The sequence below is a fragment of the Sceloporus occidentalis genome, unplaced genomic scaffold (genome assembly GCF_023333645.1).
Source record: "Sceloporus occidentalis isolate IW3139 unplaced genomic scaffold, rSceOcc1.0.p SCAF_132, whole genome shotgun sequence".
Lineage (NCBI taxonomy): Eukaryota > Metazoa > Chordata > Lepidosauria > Squamata > Phrynosomatidae > Sceloporus > Sceloporus occidentalis.
Window position 1 is genome coordinate 2,141,303 of NW_028317112.1, and position 19,143 is coordinate 2,160,445.

A 19,143-nucleotide genomic window follows, 5' to 3' on the forward strand; every position below is an offset into this window, starting at 1 on the left:
TGTAAGTTTCAAATTATATAAAAAAGAAATGTGTGCGTTCCGGAGACGTTTAATACAACCTTCTGTTCCTCAAACCTGATCAGGGATGTTGCTTCCTATTGGTACATATCGATGCCATTTATTTCAACAAATTTGTTTAAACCCCCCCTATGTTTATATTGTTTATGTATAATACATTTAATATAAAATGAAAATGCTTAATTTATTATTTTTTTTGCTAATCCAGCAAGCTGCTTTCCAGGTTTCGTAGGTCAAAATCATAAAGCCGTTCAGAAAGTGTCCTTAAAGAGGGAAAGATGTAACGTAAACTTTATCCTTTATTTGAAATGCGTCAGCGATTGTAGATATTATTTATTATTATTTTGTGATAACCAATTTATTTATCCTAGACGTGCCTTAACGTATCTTTAACTTCTGGACAGTTTAATACACATTGCTTATTTTTCGAGGCGCCTATGTGATAAATACCTCTTTTTAAGGGCATATTTCAGCTTTAATGGCTTTAAAGTCTATGCATTTCCAGGCAGAAAACTAAACCTGGTTTAGGTAAACCCTTTAATTTATTTATTTACACCGATTTAAGCGCTGTCTTTTGTGGGCAGATGCATTTGTTTGTTGTCGCGTGGTTTAATGTAAGCTCTTTGCACTTATTTTGGTTATTAAATTAATTGGAGGATTGGATCCTCTTCACTCTTGCAGAAAGCTAAAGCGTTTTATTTAAAAGTGATAAACTATGCAATCTTTAGAAGGTCCCTCGCACGGACCTGCACAGGTTGAGCCGTGTCAATGCAGGAAAAAAGGACTATTTATTCTAAAAAGGATTCTGCACGCAGTACTTGGTTAAACGAATCCATTTCCCCTTGTTTTAAAGGGGCTGAGTGGGGTGATCACAGTAAATGAATGAAAATACATTTCTTACGTTTTAATATGCGTTTATGGACTTATTTTGTTGGAAATTTGCATAGATTAACGAGAAATGTAGTTTTTGCACTGTTTGTGGTTTGGGTTATATCAAATGTTGGGCTGTTGGCATTCATAATAAAAACTTTTGGTGTATGTGTTTTGTTGTTTTTTTAAACTTGAAATGGTGATATGTACATTTCTCAATAAAAGTACATAGGATAAACAGGATAAATGCAGCACAGGTGCGTCTGCAAAAAAAACAAACAAAAATAATTTTAAAAATTCCAAATTTGAAGAAGAAAATGTATGATGAGTCAAGGACATGATAAAGTGAGTGAATGTCGCTAAAGTGAGGGGAGCTGCATGGACAATAGGAGAGGAAGGGAGTGTGTGTGTGTGTGTGCGTATGTGTAAGTTGTGTGAGTTTGAGTGTATGTTTTTAGAATGTATGTGTTGCTTTAGGGTGGTAGATGGTGTGTGTGTGTGTGTGTGTAAGTTTGAGTGTATGTTTTTAGAATGTATGTGTTGCTTTAGGGTAGTAGATGGTGTGTGTGTGTGTGTGTGTGTGTGTGTGTGTGTGTGTGTGTGTGTGTGTGTGTGTGTGTGTGTGTGTGTGTGTGTGTGTGTGTGTGTGTGTGTGTGTGTGTGTGTGTGTGTGTGTGTGTGTGTGTGTGTGTGTGTGTGTGTGTGTGTGTGTGTGTGTGTGTGTGTGTGTGTGTGTGTGTGTGTGGTGTTCCAGGACCACAGTCTAAGAATAACAAATTATAAGCAAGCGACTAAGGCATTAAAGCGAATTCAATAATTTAGTGATATGGAAATTATCTCCAAGGCTGGGGTAAGATTCCCGTTTCCAGGCCACTGGCAGCTTAGCCACAATTACAAAATGAAGGGCAACTTTCTTTTCCCGCTAGTATATATGGGTGAAAACGAATGAGCGCAACCTCTGGCGATAAAGCCAAGGAGAAACCTGCTATGTCTCTGCATCTCCTTCGCCTAAAACAAACCCACCAAATAAACTACATATGCCCCCCTACACCCACCTCCCCTCCAACACCAAGGAGATGTATCGGGGTATATCTTTGCTTAGCGTACAGGGGTCGGACACCCACGACACGTGACTTTTTTGCAGAAATGGAAAGTGCTTTGGGAGACCCTCCTTGCGTTCTCCAACTTCTTCCCACGGTCAGACACAGAACACTTGTTTAAAAAAAAAACATCTACGCCATTTTGTTTCCGATCAGAGCTGGATTAGGTAGGAAGGGCTCTAGAGTTTAAATCGGAACGGCCTTAGAAAATTTGGACAAAGCAATTTTAGTGGTTTCCTCAACTGCTAGTGTGTAGACGTACAAACGTCCATTCTCGTGATTTAGCCTCATTGAGTTTCTTTGTATGATGTAAAACGTATTAAAGGCCCGGATTCTGTTTGCGGAACTTCAAGCTTCCCTTTAAACTTGGGAGCGAAGTGCGTTCTCCTACAGAACTGCGATACTCTCTTTAAAAAAAAAAAGTTTGGTGTAAACTTTTCAGAACGATCAACATCTTAATGAAAGGAATCCTTTCCAACCGGGATAACAAACTTTTGCCGCGTCTACATCTCCTGCCCACGGTAGGAGACAGTCGAGATGGTAAATTGTTATCGTTAATTGAATGTTGTCTCTGTGCAGCTCGACACCGCATTTAACTTGTATGTCGCTATCTGATCAGGAAACCTTTTATTTACCAACTGGGTTTTGGGAAGATTTCTCTATAGGCTCTTAAATGGTTTAAAACACCGCCGTGGGATGTTAGTGGCAATCCTAACATATCTGCCAAGAGGTCTAGTGTTATGGCTTTACCAGCAGGGGTAAATTTGAGGGTCCGATCAGATAGATATAGCCGGGGGCTTACAGAAGAGGGGAGATGGCTGGCTAGTGCTGGAAGTGGAGGAGACAGAAAGCCCGCAGGGCTGATCTGTGTCTAAGTAGGAGAACTGAACGTCTTCCTAGCACGGATAGAGATCAACATACATGATGTATGTATGTGTCATGGGAATTATTATTATTATTTATTTTATATAGCGCCATCAAATTCCCTAGCGCTGTACAATGGGTAGACAGGACATAATAAGTAGTATGTAATATAACAAATTGACTAACAGAGACAACAGGTGAGGAGGGCCCTGATCAAACGAGTTTACACAGATTGTATGGATAAGTTATTATATAGCAGTATTGCCAACCAATCATTGAATTTGTTTAATATGACCTTATTCCACATAAAAGTGCCATCTGGTGCCAATTCTTATGCAACAATGTATCTCCTTACAACATTTTCTATTATATTTCTTTTATATACACAAAGGGATGTCTTTCTTTAACCCCTTCGTGACAAAGGCTGATTCTATTTTTTGTACCCTTCGTGACAATGGCTGTTTTATCGTTTCTGCGGTGTTTGTGTTTAGCTGTAATTTTCTCTTAACCCATTTACTAAACCCACACAAGTTATATATTGTTTTTTTCAGGACAAGAAGGGCTTTCTTCAGACACCATAATTTTTTATATATGATGTAATTTTCTACAATAAAAATAATAAAATATGACGAAAAATTGAAAAAAAAAAAAATTTCTCACTTTTATTTGAAAAATCTTTTATTCATCATAAAAAACTACTGAAAAAACCTGCTAAATAGATTCTACTATTTGTCCCGAGTTTAGAAATACCCAATGTTTTTATGTTTTTTTGCTTTCTTCTACACGTTATGGGGCAATAAGTACAAGTAGCGTTTTGCTATTTCAAAACCATTTTTCTCTGAATCTGGTAATTCTGTCTCCATGTGGTATTTGGGGCATCTTTGAAGCCAGCAAATTAAATTTACCCCACCGAACCATATATTTTTGAAAACTAGACACCCCAGGGTATTTTAGATGCTGATAGTTTAACCCTTTCCATGCACTAATCCTACCACCAACCCTTGTCAAAGTTTGTGATAGTAATTGTTTTTGCTGTTTTTTAAACATACTTTGTACTTCAGGTGTAAAATTACAGCTCCTGGTATGTTGTTGCTGTCACACAACACCCCGATATGTGTTCAGCAACATCTCCTGAGTACATTGATACCCCACATGCATGGGTTTGTCAGATTGTTTGGGGGCAAAAGGGCCAAATTTGGAACATGCCTCCTCAGCCGTATACCGCTGCATGGCAACAATTGCAGCAAAAATAGTGGGGAAGGAAAGGGTTAATGGCTCTAATAAAAAAAATAAAAAAAAACCCTAAAAAAAAAAGTACAAAAAATAAAAAAAGTAAAAAAAAATGTAAAAAAAAAGAACCCCAAAAACAATTGCCACTATGCAAGATCACTGTTTATGCAGTGATCAATGGCAATGAAGGGGTTAATATTAAATGGGTGGCTCTTATAAGAGCCTTTGGATCAATATATATATATATTATTGAGAATACCTAAAAACACACCGATCTGTCTCTCTCCCTCACTAGAAGCAAGTGAAGGAGGGAGGCAGATCCAATACTGATCAAAGGCAATGTTTAGAAAACATTGCCTTTGATTTATCAAATCATGATCACTCTTATGAGTGATCTGACCACTAGGGGTGTTATTCACTGGATGTCCATGACATCCAGCAACACCCCCCCCCCCGATGATGACAGCAGGCTCCGCCCCCGGCTTGATGGGCGCCGCCATCTTGAAACACCGCATGTGTTTCGAAGACGCCGGCACCGGGAAGGTAAGTTGAGCATTTAGGAAGCGATCGCGAGTCGCTTCCTTTGCTAAACAGGTGTTGGAAAGATGCCTCGATACTGAGGCATCTTAGCAACACCAGCTAAGCAAAGGAAGCGACTCGCGATCGCTTCCTAAACCCGTTTTTCGGCGGCGGGCGCCGCCATGTTTGAAAGACGTGCAGTCTTTCAAACATGTTTTTTTATTTGCTCCTAGGAGCGATCGGGGGGGCCGGGAATGTTTTTTTTGGTGTTGCTCAATGCCTCGATGTCGAGGCATTAGAGCAACACCGTTTGAGTGAAAAAATCGGATCGATTTTTTCACCCGTTTAAAGACGTGCCGGTCCTGGCACGTCAATTGTCATAATCGTCACGATTTTCGGTGACGTGCCCGGACCGGCAATTGTCATCAAGGGGTTAAAAAAAACAAATACAAAACTGTGTTAGTGACGTCATCGTTAACGCATATCAAACAGCCTACAAAAAAAATCATTTATTATCCTTTACAGTAAACAGCACGGTATACAAAATATATGCATCCTAGTCACATCGCGTCCCGGACTATACGTAGAGGTTGCTCTGAACTTCAAGGTCTTTTACGATTTTCTTCACCGCTTCTCTACTCTTTGCAGGATCCTGGAGAAAACAAAAAAAAGGTTAATGAATTGGCCAAAAAGTTGGAAAGTATATAAGAATTACCATAACAAAAGGGAAATAAAGAGGGGATCTCTAATAACCTATACATCTCATGGTTCGTAAACCATATGTGGATGATCACAAACGCTTCTGTGTTCTTAAATTAACTGTACTCAGGGTCTGCGAGGGTCTCTGAGGGCTACACCGAGGAAGGAATACAATGATTGATCTACTAGATGCTATTTGCTCAACGTACCAAGAAGGGTCATTATTATATGAGCGGGACGTATAAACCATTTTTATATGTAACCTTAAACCCTTTCCACTCATCCCACCAGATTCACGAACGTCTCACCGCTGCCAGGCGACTCATGTTGGGACCGGACAGCAGAGGACAGAAAGCTTCAATGGTGACCGTATCCAGCTTAATGATGTCCGTGTAGCACTGGTAAAGCACAGCCGGTATCTCCCAAACCTGGCAGTACGTCAACACTGCGAAGAAAATAATAAAAGAGAATGACGGTCCGGGGAAAATGTATATTAATAGCTATTATTGTATATATTATATTCATTTTAGATTATAGGAACGACAGGCTGCTTCTGGACACCAGGAAATATCAGTCCATGATATAGTCTATATTAACTCATAAGTTAATAGTAAAAAAGGTCCTCCTTCACTAAGTGACGTTTGCGGCCGTTATATGGAGAGACAAAAGAGGATATAATATCATATGTATCAAAGTTCTGAATATGATTCATGCCTGAGATATTCGATGATAAAGAAAAAGATACTAAGAATAAATAATGATATAAATTCTACACCTTTGCTTATATAGGTTACTCTATAGGATCATGGGAACACCAAGTAATTAGGTTTCTACGATCACGGGGCAGAATGATAAATAATGGCGGAAATACCCCCAACTCAAGCTCTCCTAGTCCCGATTTCATTTCTTTGTTTCCAACTGTGCGACAAAACCAAAAGAAAGGGTGCGCTACTCATCAACCCAGCTCTACCTGCCACCCGGTGTTACCACATTACGCAATAAACGTCCGCTCACGGTAAGGAACGCGGACCACCGGTGTAGGGGTCTCCTACCTGCAGCAGGTAGACCATCCACGATATTGGGCTGCTCCATCATAGAACACGGTATGGTCTCCTGGTAGCGGTTTGTCTTTAAAGCTTTCAGGAAGGGAACGGGCAGGTTGTACGTGGACTCGGTCGTTTTGTAGTCGGACACCGGGCAGGTGGAGAGCACAGTGACTTTCAAATTGTTCTTCTGTAGACCTTTAAACACCTTAACGTAAGAAGAAAAAAAAAAAGGGGGTTTGAGTAGTTTGTAAATACTATCGCCCCCAAGCCTTCCTAAAAAAGTCACAGGTTTACGGTGGAACAAAGAAGGGTTCTAGACGTTCTTTAATTCTCTAACGGTTCTAGACTCTCGGGGTCTTACCTCCTCGCACCATTGGAACAGCTGGTCTTCTGCAACGTGGCAGCTACACTGGCAAAGCATCGTCTGGAGTAAAGGAAGGTCACTGTTAGCAGTTTAATATGATACAAAGTTACTTTGCAGGCATTCTACGTCGGCGAGGATAGATGGGACACTCGAGGGATCTGTACCGGCGGCAGCCATATTTCAGCTTTTGTCCAGCAGACCCCGTGCCAACCCGCTTACCTCGCCTGCGCTCGACCGATAGAAGGTGCAGGATGACTGAGAGGGAAGACCATCATTTCTGGAATCTCTGCATCTCTCGTTCCATAGTCTGATGGAGCCACAAACCTCCCAACGTCCAGAACTCAAGATATAGGAAGCCACGAAACCTAAAAAAAGAAAAAAAAGAAAAGCGTTGGCCGGAAATATTACAGTAAGAAGATCAACCAATGACCAAACCGGACACAGCGGCACATTCACTCCCAACACCTTCAGCAAACCAAAGCTGGAACTACGGCCAACACCCTGACCATATGGACCTTATAGACTTCAAAACTTTATTCTAATGGTTATTTATTGATTTATATAGCGCCATCATATTCCGCAGTGCTGTACAGCGTGCATCACGTAACCCTTTGGCTTACAGGAACGAGCGGTGAGAAGCTGCCCAACGGAGCTTACAATCTAGAAGCTCATCAGCAGTTGACCTAATTAAGTTGACGTCGCGAAACCACGGCTGCGGTTATCGATGGACATCAGTACACGACTTCGGAGCAGGTGAAATAAAAGGCTTCAGTGGGGGAGGGGAATCATTTTATTTATTTCCAGTATTCGAATGATCTAGACTGCCTTCCAGAAACATTGATGGAGGTCTGTTAATAAACCCAAGGGGGGGGGGCAGTCATTTTTGTTTATAAGGAAACTCAAGAAAAACCCTATTCCTAAAACATGAAAGGGAGGGGAGTTTATTTCAGAGGAGGAGAAATGTCAGAACCAGAGACCATCATCTAACACGAGAGGGTCAGAATGGATGGACATTTTACTTTACTGAGAGGGCGGTAGATAAGTGGAACAGCCTCCCAGCAGAAGCGGTAGAGGGGAATACAGTGAGGGTATTACACATGCATGGGATAAGCATATGGCTCCTGATTCTGAGTCTTTACAGGAGGAAAAACAGGCAGACTAGATGGGGGCCGGATGGGGCCGATCTGCCGGAGGTTTCTATGTTGACCCCTGGCGTTCTGCTGCAGAGATGGCAAATAGGGATCTCCCAACATGCAGCCCGTTGTACAGCACTGTGGAACACGATGGTGCTATTTATATATATATATATATATACACAACAATAAATTATAATAATAATTAAACGCCCCTGATGCTCCATAATCCATATTATGGCTGAGCGTTATGGGAGCTGCTCGCACGGCAGACTCACCTGCGGCGTTGGATCCGGTGGCCAGTACAAAATGACAGCAAGGAAGCTTCTTGTCGGGGGATTCTTCTAGAACAGCAGCAATGGGGGGATTCCAGGAGACGTGGACCTCTCTGCAACAAGAACGCCTTGCAATGATTTTCCTCATCGACTAAACGGCGCCAATCGGTTGCTCAGACGATTATTCCAGCTTCACGTAATGGGTTTGGATGCGCGGGGTCCCCAAAAATGGGATATAACCCCCTGCCACGTCTCTCAAACAGCCAGAGCGGCACTTGTTTAGGAGCGTGTGGCTAGAGGTGGCATCCATCAAACAAGTTTGAAGGAGGGACTGTCCCTCATAAAAAGGGAGACTTGGGAGCCATGCCCTCACTCACACACTGATTGGCTGATAAATAATATTTATTATAATAATAATAATATAATTCTGGGGATGGATGGAATTGATACGCAGCTAGGAAGCCACACTGTGAAATAAACATATTTTTTACCCCTTACCCCCCCCCAGCCCCTGGGGGTATCCAGGCTTTACTGTGGAGAGTGGAGACCGAGCTTGTCCGCAAAGCTTACACTCTAAGTGGTAATAAGAGACCGCATGCCCCTGGAGGGGTAGTATGATTACTGGAGGTTACCTGCGGGGTACGAACGGGTTAATTGCAGCTTTTACCTTTTCTTTTCTAACTCCCTCCTGATCGCTCTATCCTCCTCCTCTTCTTCCTCCTCTTCTTCTTCGTCGTCTTCTACTGCCCGGGAGTAAACGGATAACACCTCCCCGAAAAACGTGGCCATGGCAGCCAGATGATCCCTGAGCGGCCGGTAGCTTCCTGGTCTCTCCGAGGAAAGTGCTGTGTAGGCGGTATGACACAGGTACCCGCCTCCCAGGCTGCTGCAGGCCGCAATGTGCAAGGGGTGGACGGGCTGAGCATGCAGTGCGCGACAGCGGCCAGCAGATGGCGACAACGATTCTCTATCATAGACCCAACAGGAGACTGTAATATCCGATTACCGCCAGCAGAGGGAGATCACTCCACAGTACTGAGGGGAGTTGCGGAAATAGTATGTTGGTTTCCATGGTGATTTTTTTGTTGCCCCGAAATAACTATAGTCAAACATGTGTTTATTAATCATTATAGTTTATAGACTAGAATAAGGCAATTTTACAGCTGCAGAATATGATGAGGCCCCCAACTTCACCAAGCAACATGTCCCACTGTGCCACCTTACAGCTTGTTAGTGCCACATTTGCCCCACTCAGGTTATCAGTCTCCATATATAGCCTGCTTGTGCCATCTTTTCTTCAGCTTGTCAGTGCCCCCAACCAGTTTATCTGTGCTCTCTTGTCCCAAACAGTTTGTCTCTGCCATCATTGCCTGTTGCCCCTCCTCCAACATACACTGTGGCACACATATGTAAACACACTTAGACAAATTTACACATGCTAACACACACTCACTAATACCAACTAACACACCCGTACACACTCATTCTAACACACACGCTCCCTCTCACATCACATACACACCTATGCGCAGGCATCAGGCATTTAAAGTTCAGGCATTCAAATCCCCTGAATGTGAAGGTGCTCGCCTTGAATTCCGTTTTGCTCGATCGCTCAGCTTGAGGCCATACATTTTGGCTTCAGGTAGCAGTGAGAAGTCCAGGCTGTCAATTCACAGCCTGATCTCCTGTGCGCCGGCAAGAGAAGAAAGAATATGGGATCTTTTTTAATGATAATAATCCCCCCTTTAAATAACTCATGTCTTTGATGTAATTTGATTAAATGTGAAATTAGTTGAGAACATAAGTTTATTGTTACACCGTACCATTTATTGTAAAGTTGTTCCCAAAACTGTTTGAGCAGAAAGAACCCTATCTGATAACATGTAACATTTACTAAGATACAATTAAATTAAAGATCAGTACAAATGAATCAGATTTGTCAGATTTGTCCCTTCAGGGCAAGACATAGTTGTATCCCTAGTGGTTGCTAATAACCTCCGTTGCAGACTCTTTTCCAACAGCCCTGTGCAGTGGCGGATCTACCGGGGTCGCAGGGGTCGCGACTGCGACCGGGCCCCGGCGGCAGGGGGGCCCAAGCCAAGGGGCCGCCCGAAATCTTTTTTAAGTTTTTTTTTAAATAAGGCAGGGGCGTCCAACATGCGGCCCGTGAGACCTCGAGGTGCGGCCCGCGTAAGATCGGCAGCCAGGGCAACCGATCTTACACGAGCCGCACCTCAAGCCCTGCTACTTACTTGTGGGAGGGTCTTCTGGACAGCACAGAGGAAGCGGAGTTCACGGGACATCCTACTTCCTCTGTGCTTTAGCAGAGAAGGCAGAGGGAGGCCGCGCCCCCTGCTCAAGTCTGTGAGCGGCATCGAAGGGAGATGCAGTGCAGGTAAGGGGGTGGGGACGGTGTTTGAATGAGTGTGTGTGATTGAGGGAATGAATCTGTGAATTAATGATTATATGAATAAATGAGTGTGTGTGTGTGTGTGTGTGTGTGTGATAGCATGGATGTGTAAGTGCTGGAACCTAGGCATGATGGGACTGTGATTGCTGTTAGCAATCACACTCCTATCATGCCAAGTCAGCCAGTACATGCTGAAACCTGGCCAGCTGCCCCCCTTGTGTAGTGATGCTGCCAGCAGTATGGGGTCTGCACTTACAGCCACCCTGTACCAGCATGTACTGGCTGACTTGGCATGATAGGAGTGTGATTGCTAACAGCAATCACAGTCCCATAATGCCTAGGTTCCAGCATTTACTGGATGGATGTGTAAGTGCTGGAACCTAGGCATGATGGGACTGTGATTGCTGTTAGCAATCACACTCCTATCATGCCAAGTCAGCCAGTACATGCTGAAACCTGGCTAGCTGCCCCCCTTGTGTATTGATGCTGCCAGCAGTATGGGGTCTGCACATCACTTACAGCCATCCTGTACCAGCGTGTATTGGCTGACTTGGCATGATAGGAGTGTGATTGCTAACAGCAATCACAGCGAGCACAGTCCCATCATGCCTAGGTACCAGCATTTACTGGTTGCCTGGGTATGATAGGAGTGTGATTGCTGTTAGCAATCACACTCCTATCATGCCAAGTCATATTGCTAATTTTGTCCAATTGTGTGTTACCTACTTTTATTAAACATGTGAGTTTTTATTATTATTTTTAAAGGTGGGGGTCATTTTCGGTTTTGGCTAAGTGAACCCTGAATGTTTTGGTCCAGAATTTTCATTTTAGTTCATCCCTAGAATAAATCTAGGGAATCCTGAATTTGTAGTCGCAAAACTTTCAAGGCCCAGAAATCAGTGAGAGGAAGAGTAAAGGTTTTGTGTCATTTTACTTTATTTTAATCTGCATATTTTATTAAAGGCCATATTTTTTGTCACAGTGAAAAATGAGTGCGGCCCGCACACGTATACAATTCTGATGAAGTGGCCCACTGCAGAAAAAACTTGGACACCCCTGGATTATGCCCTTTGTACATGCGACCCTTTTTCTTTGATTTTTTTACAGATATGATTCAATATGTAAATTGAATTTGTTGAATTAGTTGAAAAATAATTGTTGGGTAAAAATCATGTTTTTGGGGGGGGGGGTGAGGGGGTGGGGGGGGCCCTTAACAGATTCTCGCACCCGGGCCCTGAGGCGTCTAGTTACGCCCCTGGCCCTGTGCATCTCCTCCTGTATATCTATTCACTAACCGCAACCTGCCTCTGTATATCGTACTCACTACCTAAACCCTGTCTTATATGTCAAGAGGGACAAATTAAAAAATGGACTAAATCCAATATAATTAACCCTACTTGCGCTTTACCTTAGTTATCCCTACGATATCATCACGGGATTTCCTGAGAAATAAATGGTATTTATCAGACAGGGTTCTTTCTTCTCAAACAGTTTATCAGCTAGCAGGGTCTTTTTTTGCACACAGTAATCCCATCTCTTTCTGGAATTTAGTAGAGCCATTTGTGTTTTGTGCTAAAGTTGTTCCCAATATGAACACTAGGTGGCAGTACTGATCAAGGCTATTGGTTACAGCCATAGCTCAGCCGAGTCATAAAGTAGGAAACAGTTTCACTTTTCTAAATAATGTGTCCTTGGATGGACATGTGATAGAGAGAGAAAATAACCTTTTGAAATTGTGCGTTTAGTGTGTGTGAGGGTAGTCAAAATCAAGCAGAAGTGAGGACGGAGATTATTCTGGACTCTCGGTTCCAGGGGCGAGTACTTAATGCCCAGTAATGCATTAAAATGATAACAAGCAGAAATTAGGACATAGTTCTGGAAATTCCATTATTTAATCTTTTTTTTTTTATCTCACTGGGGATCACTTTTAAAAAGTATTACTTGGGCATTTGGATTTATACAAAATTTCCCAATTTCGTCAATTCGTACGAATCTTCAAAAACGAGAAAGGACCTCCAATGAAACAAACTAAAACAAGCTCTGAATTTCGTTGGTTCTCCCACTCTTACCCACTCTCTCTCACACTCTCATCCATGTTCTCTTACACTCTCTCTGAATGTCTCCCTACCGCAGCCCAGGGCCAGCCTTAGGGGTGTGCGACCTGTGCGGCTGCACAGGGCACCATGGCAGCAGGTAGTGAGAAGGGGCGGGGGGTTGGGAGAAGGAGCAGAGGGGGGGAGGTAGTGAGAAGGGGGCGCCAGAGTAGTAGTCCGCAGAGGGCGCCAGAACACTTAAAGCCGGCTCTGCCGCAGCCGATTCTCTGCCATGCCTCCTTGCAGCAAAGTCCCGCATCTTCTTGTTCTTCTGTCTCCTTTCTTCATCCGCTACACCTTGTGTCTCCCTTGTTAGTATGAAGAGGATGCAAGAAGATGCAAGAGAAGAAGCAGAGCTGTGCAGTAAGTACTCAGGGACATGGATGTAGTCAGTGAAGAAGGTAGGGAGACATTCAGAGACAGCATGAAAGAGAGTGAATGAGAGTATAAGAGAATGTGAATGAGAGTGTGAGAGAGTGAGTGAAGTGTGAAAGAGACTATTTACTTTTGTAAAGACAATCCAACATTGCATGGGATATGGTGATGATACCTTCAGTGGTAAAACATGGGTGAGATTTTAAACCAATTGGCATTATCAGTACAATCCCAGCCTGTTGGTAAACTCTATACACTTTACACTACATGTTCTTGTGAGCTTACAATCTATAAGATTTCCTTTGTCATAGGACATTGTTTTAAGTTACAGGCAATGGGGGTATTGCGTCTTCATCTGCCTTTACATTAATATAACTCTGGATTAACAGGTTTACATTTCCTGGACCAAGTTAACCCTTGTGACTTCATCCTCTTTGGTGTCTCATTTACTCCGTGTCAAATATTTCTTAAAAAAAAAAAAAAAAGAAAGAGACCAGTAATTGCCAAAATCATTTTAACTGCTATAAGAGTCCTCTGGGGCATTGTACTAACAGAAATAACCCCCATCATACTAATATAAAACACACTCCACAAAAAGAGATCCAGTAAAGTAAGTTTCTCCTCGGAGGTGTTGACATATGGCTGCCAGACTGTGAAGCCATGTACATAAAACTTTAAAAACTGATACATTATATTAAAAAAAAGCAAGCTTTGATTATAAACCATATTTTAATAAGCAGGCCACCTGCGGAATATCCTAAAGATTTCAAAATATAAATCTGGAGATCCTCACTGTCTTTATGTGGAGCAGATGGCCCACTTTCTGGCACTTTATTAAAGGAACATCACTCTAAAGTATCTGGCATGGCCTTGGATATGGGGGAAAAAACTGAAAACTGACCAAGAAGCTTCCGATATTTTTTTTTTTTAGGAGCATGTTGTTTGTTTGCTTTTCAAAATCACTTTCATAAATTATTTTTTTTCTTATTGCTTAGAAAAAGTTGCAAAAAAATATTCAACCAAAAAAACCCCAAAAAACTTGTGCTGCTTACTGATGGCATGGAGGTAGCTTTTCATAGACAAGGCGTATTTAAACCTGGCAGCCTGGCGGTATTTTTCCCCATAGTGTAAATGGGATAATTGGGGGGAGCAGTAAGCAGAGCCGCCTGATCTGCTCCTGGGTTTGCGGCAGAGGAGCTGACGCTCCAGATCAGCCGCCCTAAAAAAACCTTGTACACAATATTGTGCTTTATAGATCTTTACAAATCTTTTAAAATTCTACACACCTCATACAAACCCCCCCCCCAAATAGTCAGGACAGGTAACATCTTGTTCTACAGTTCCAATAATGTTATATTTTTAGCAGATATGCTCGCTGTTCTCCCTGCTGTCATTTATTTGTCCCGCAGTAAATCTATTGCCCGCTGTTATGTAGCACATATGGTTTGCAAGTGAAATTTATGTTGCTGTAAATAACCCCCCCCCTCCAAATCAATCTGACCTGTAGGTTCCCGCTAATAAATTCTGTATTGTATTTCTTTCCAGGCCATGTTTTCCAGTTTTAAGCTGGCTCTGTTTCAGAACAATCAGAACCTGACCGGATGAAACCTCAACTGTACGTGTTCAGATTGCATTCTGCGTTACGGAGAGGAAGCTCAAACTATTTTAATAGGCAGCGATGTTAAAGGCGATAAAGAGCAGACCTATGCGCTTTCACTTAAGCAACATTACCCCCTCAAAATGCAGCTACTCAGATTACCCCAATGTATTTAAATGCCAAGAAAAACAGAAAAAAACCGCTTTAACGGGAGGGGGAGTAATGTTCTCTTGGGCTCCTATGAGAGCTAACAAATTGTCCGCAGTAAAGACTTCCTTCAGTGTTGCTTGGATTTTTTCTAGCGTTTAAAAATGTCCCTTTAGGCAGAATGTGCTTGAACTTCTGTCCTACTAACGTATGTCTTATCTAAACATGTTATAGGGAAAGCCTCATGAACAAAAATATATATTTCTCTATATATTTTTATATATTTTTCTCCTTGAGCATAAACCCCGGCGCTGTGTACAATAATGTAGGTCGGCTTTGACATAAAACCTGGATTTATCTCATTTTGTGCCAATAAACTCCCTTTATCTGCAGCCCTGGAGGCGGCCATTGTTGTCAGTCATGTGATATTTTGGGTGACTTTCGTGCTCAAACACCACACTGAGCTTTACTATAAAACAAGTCTGTTTCTTTCATTAATCTCTTGTTGACTGCAGGCAATCCCTCCTAAAGAGTCCGGTCTCCGAGGCAGCTGGAGGCTGGAAGTCCAACAATGTAGACACAACAATATTATATTTCCAAAAAGAAACAGATAAACATGACACGTGATCAAAAGGTTCTAAGAAACGAGGAACAGAAATCTTCCTTTATTTTTGGATTAAATGTTTTCAAGATGATGACCGTGAATCAAAGATGACAAACGTCCAGGGAGTCCTCAACATCATGGAAGGATAGTATTAGGGATAAGGAGTCGGGGGGGGGGGGTGTCTAGTAGATTGGGGTTCAGATAACAGTCCGAGAAATTATACAAGTGGCTAATATGCAGCTGCCTGAAAACATTATATTATGGGGCAAAAATGCACCATATTTTTGAAAATCTGATACTAATAATAAAAAAATGGTGGGAGTTAGCGAAGGGTATTGAGCTTATTTTCAGTGGAGCTGCAGCTTCTCCTAAAGGTCAAAGAATGCATATTTAAGTTCTTACAAAGTACTTTAAAATGCAGTCTTCATTAGTGCGGCCAGTGGCGGATCTACCGGGGTCGCAGGGGTCGCGACTGCGACCGGGCCCCGGCGGCAGGGGGGCCCAAGCCAAGGGGCCGCCCGAAATCTTTTTTAAGTTTTTTTTTAAATAAGGCAGGGGCGTCCAACATGCGGCCCGCGGGCCAAATGCGGCCCGTGAGACCTCGAGGTGCGGCCCGCGTAAGATCGGCAGCCAGGGCAACCGATCTTACACGAGCCGCACCTCAAGCCCTGCTACTTACTTGTGGGAGGGTCTTCTGGACAGCACAGAGGAAGCGGAGTTCACGGGACATCCTACTTCCTCTGTGCTTTAGCAGAGAAGGCAGAGGGAGGCCGCGCCCCCTGCTGAAGTCTGTGAGCGGCATCGAAGGGAGATGCAGTGCAGGTAAGGGGGTGGGGACGGTGTTTGAATGAGTGTGTGTGATTGAGGGAATGAATCTGTGAATTAATGATTATATGAATAAATGAGTGTGTGTGTGTGTGTGTGATAGCATGGATGTGTAAGTGCTGGAACCTAGGCATGATGGGACTGTGATTGCTGTTAGCAATCACACTCCTATCATGCCAAGTCAGCCAGTACATGCTGAAACCTGGCCAGCTGCCCCCCTTGTGTAGTGATGCTGCCAGCAGTATGGGGTCTGCACTTACAGCCACCCTGTACCAGCATGTACTGGCTGACTTGGCATGATAGGAGTGTGATTGCTAACAGCAATCACAGTCCCATAATGCCTAGGTTCCAGCATTTACTGGATGGATGTGTAAGTGCTGGAACCTAGGCATGATGGGACTGTGATTGCTGTTAGCAATCACACTCCTATCATGCCAAGTCAGCCAGTACATGCTGAAACCTGGCTAGCTGCCCCCCTTGTGTATTGATGCTGCCAGCAGTATGGGGTCTGCACATCACTTACAGCCATCCTGTACCAGCGTGTATTGGCTGACTTGGCATGATAGGAGTGTGATTGCTAACAGCAATCACAGCGAGCACAGTCCCATCATGCCTAGGTACCAGCATTTACTGGTTGCCTGGGTATGATAGGAGTGTGATTGCTAACAGCAATCACACTCCTATCATGCCAAGTCATATTGCTAATTTTGTCCAATTGTGTGTTACCTACTTTTATTAAACATGTGAGTTTTTATTATTATTTTTAAAGGTGGGGGTCATTTTCGGTTTTGGCTAAGTGAACCCTGAATGTTTTGGTCCAGAATTTTCATTTTAGTTCATCCCTAGAATAAATCTAGGGAATCCTGAATTTGTAGTCGCAAAACTTTCAAGGCCCAGAAATCAGTGAGAGGAAGAGTAAAGGTTTTGTGTCATTTTACTTTATTTTAATCTGCATATTTTATTAAAGGCCATATTTTTTGTCACAGTGAAAAATGAGTGCGGCCCGCGCACGTATACAATTCTGATGAAGTGGCCCACTGCAGAAAAAACTTGGACACCCCTGGATTATGCCCTTTGTACATGCGCCCCTTTTTCTTTGATTTTTTTACAGATATGATTCAATATGTAAATTGAATTTGTTGAATTAGTTGAAAAATAATTGTTGGGTAAAAATCATGTTTTTGGGGGGGGGGGTGAGGGGGTGGGGGGGGCCCTTAACAGATTCTCGCACCCGGGCCCTGAGGCGTCTAGTTACGCCCCTGAGTGCGGCTTCATGGGACAGTAACCTGCCCCTTTTTAGCATTTCGGTTTTCCGCACAAGCAGTGCTCCAGAATATTAAGCCCTTATTCCTTATTTTTTCTACCTACATGTCGGGGGTTTTCCCGACGGAATTAAACCATAAGGGGAAAATTACTATTTTTGGGCATTGAAACAATTTTATTACATCCCTTGGCTTTGCTGCAATATAAAACCTAAAACCACTTAATATTTCCCATCAAGTACCTACTGAAAAAAGAAAAAAAGAAAATAGTTGGAGACATATTTTACGCGAGGCAGACAGTTTAATAGCTGCGGTGAGCTTGTCAGACATGTTGGGAAAACCTTGGCTGCTGTAATAATCCATTCAAAATCTGCAGAAAAAGATTTTAATTCACAACATTTTTTTTAGCTAACCACCCCCCAGCATGGAACCTCAAATGAAATTTCAGAAATGTTCTAAGCTAATCGAAAAGAACCATAAGTGATGGATTTTTTTTTTATTATTATTAATTGTTATTTTAGCCATTGTTTTTAAGATTCTAGACCATTATTATAGCCGTATCCTGGTTTGTTTAGTGGCATTAGATTCAGTGCATTTTTGTTTAATAATAATATGAATTGGTTATGGCAGTCTAGATGTGCCGAGTAGTTTCTTATATGCCATTGAGTATGTTGTTTGGTAAATAGCATTGCTACTTGACTTAAGTCCTCATGGGTGTAAATTTAGAGTAACTCTCAATGTACTCATTAAAGAAAGAAAACATCCTCTATGTAACGTTAAACCCATATGGGATCTAACATGCTCACTTCGGCAGATCCCTATTGTCTGGTGATATAGTGTGGGTATTGTTTCCCAATGAGACACCCATTGACGTCAACGGGAAGGCCAGCACCGTCACCGGGATTTGCCCACCGACTCCCGGGACGGCAGTGAGACCGCCCAGGTTAGGCACCGGGTAGCCGGAGCCCACAAGTTCCCAGCTATACTAATGGCATACGTAGATACATTTTCATTTTGCTCCCATTTCTCTCATTAATTCAGTGAATTCTCCTTCTATACCTTTCATTTCCTATTTTCAGCTTTTTTTGCTATATTCTCTCCCCAGTGTACTCATTTTTGTGAATTAATGTCTGTTCTGTGGTGTAGACACGGCTCTGTTTGAAACCATAGGTGCAAGCTAGCTGCGAGGCAGTCCTTCCAGTTGGATCTTGGTTAAATACTGGATCATTGAGCTGCGCCTGATTTATTTGGGGTATATCTGATTCGCGGCGTTGGGGCGTGATTTTCAGCCAGCTAATTTGGAGAAGACAAATGACCCTTGAAGAAGTTTGTTTATCTCTATTGCGTTCCGATTTGAGTGTTATGTTTCTTTGCTCTCATTAAAACACACGGCGGTGCTGATTAAAGCGCTTATGAAAATCCAGTCGGTCTTCGTGTGTTCGTTTGTTCAAAATTATTTCACCGGTTACCCGTGCAGATGCTTGGAAAATTTACAAGGTATAACATATCCTGAATAAAATAAAAACATTCAACCATAAAACTGGGTTTGTTTGTTTGTTTCGGGTTATATCTCCCCTGTAAGAGTATTGTCCGCATTCTTTATACTTTCCAGTAGAGGGCGCAATGTTTCTGTGAAATATGTGTTAAAAACTCAAGGCCAGCCTTTACTTAACTAGCTTTACAGCAACTAGATTTGAAATATAGGGGCGGGG

At 42.6% G+C, this 19,143-nt stretch overlaps 1 protein-coding gene across 1 annotated transcript; it reads right to left on the reverse strand.

The window, feature by feature from the left end:
- Window positions 1–5,178: 5,178 nt before the first annotated feature.
- Window positions 5,179–8,907, reverse strand: LOC149281456 (proteasome assembly chaperone 1-like). The gene is made up of 7 exons (XM_089499311.1): window positions 8,786–8,907; window positions 8,122–8,231; window positions 6,930–7,075; window positions 6,708–6,770; window positions 6,353–6,551; window positions 5,609–5,745; window positions 5,179–5,253 (listed from the first exon to the last, which is right to left on the reverse strand). Exons 1-7 carry the CDS (start codon window positions 8,905–8,907, stop codon window positions 5,179–5,181), a joined length of 852 nt encoding a protein of 283 aa, XP_089355437.1.
- Window positions 8,908–19,143: the final 10,236 nt, after the last annotated feature.

What these genes read in the sequence shown, in the direction of transcription:
- LOC149281456 (XM_089499311.1), bottom strand. Translation starts at nt 8,907, where the DNA reads ATGGCCACGTTTTTCGGGGAGGTGTTATCCGTTTACTCCCGGGCAGTA. An exon ending in CACCGGATCCAACGCCGCAG is followed by an intron (nt 7,076 to 8,121) that starts GTGAGTCTGCCG and finishes TTCTTTTTTTAG; the next exon opens with GTTTCGTGGCTTCCTATATC. An exon ending in TGTTCCAATGGTGCGAGGAG is followed by an intron (nt 6,552 to 6,707) that starts GTAAGACCCCGA and finishes TCTTACGTTAAG; the next exon opens with GTGTTTAAAGGTCTACAGAA.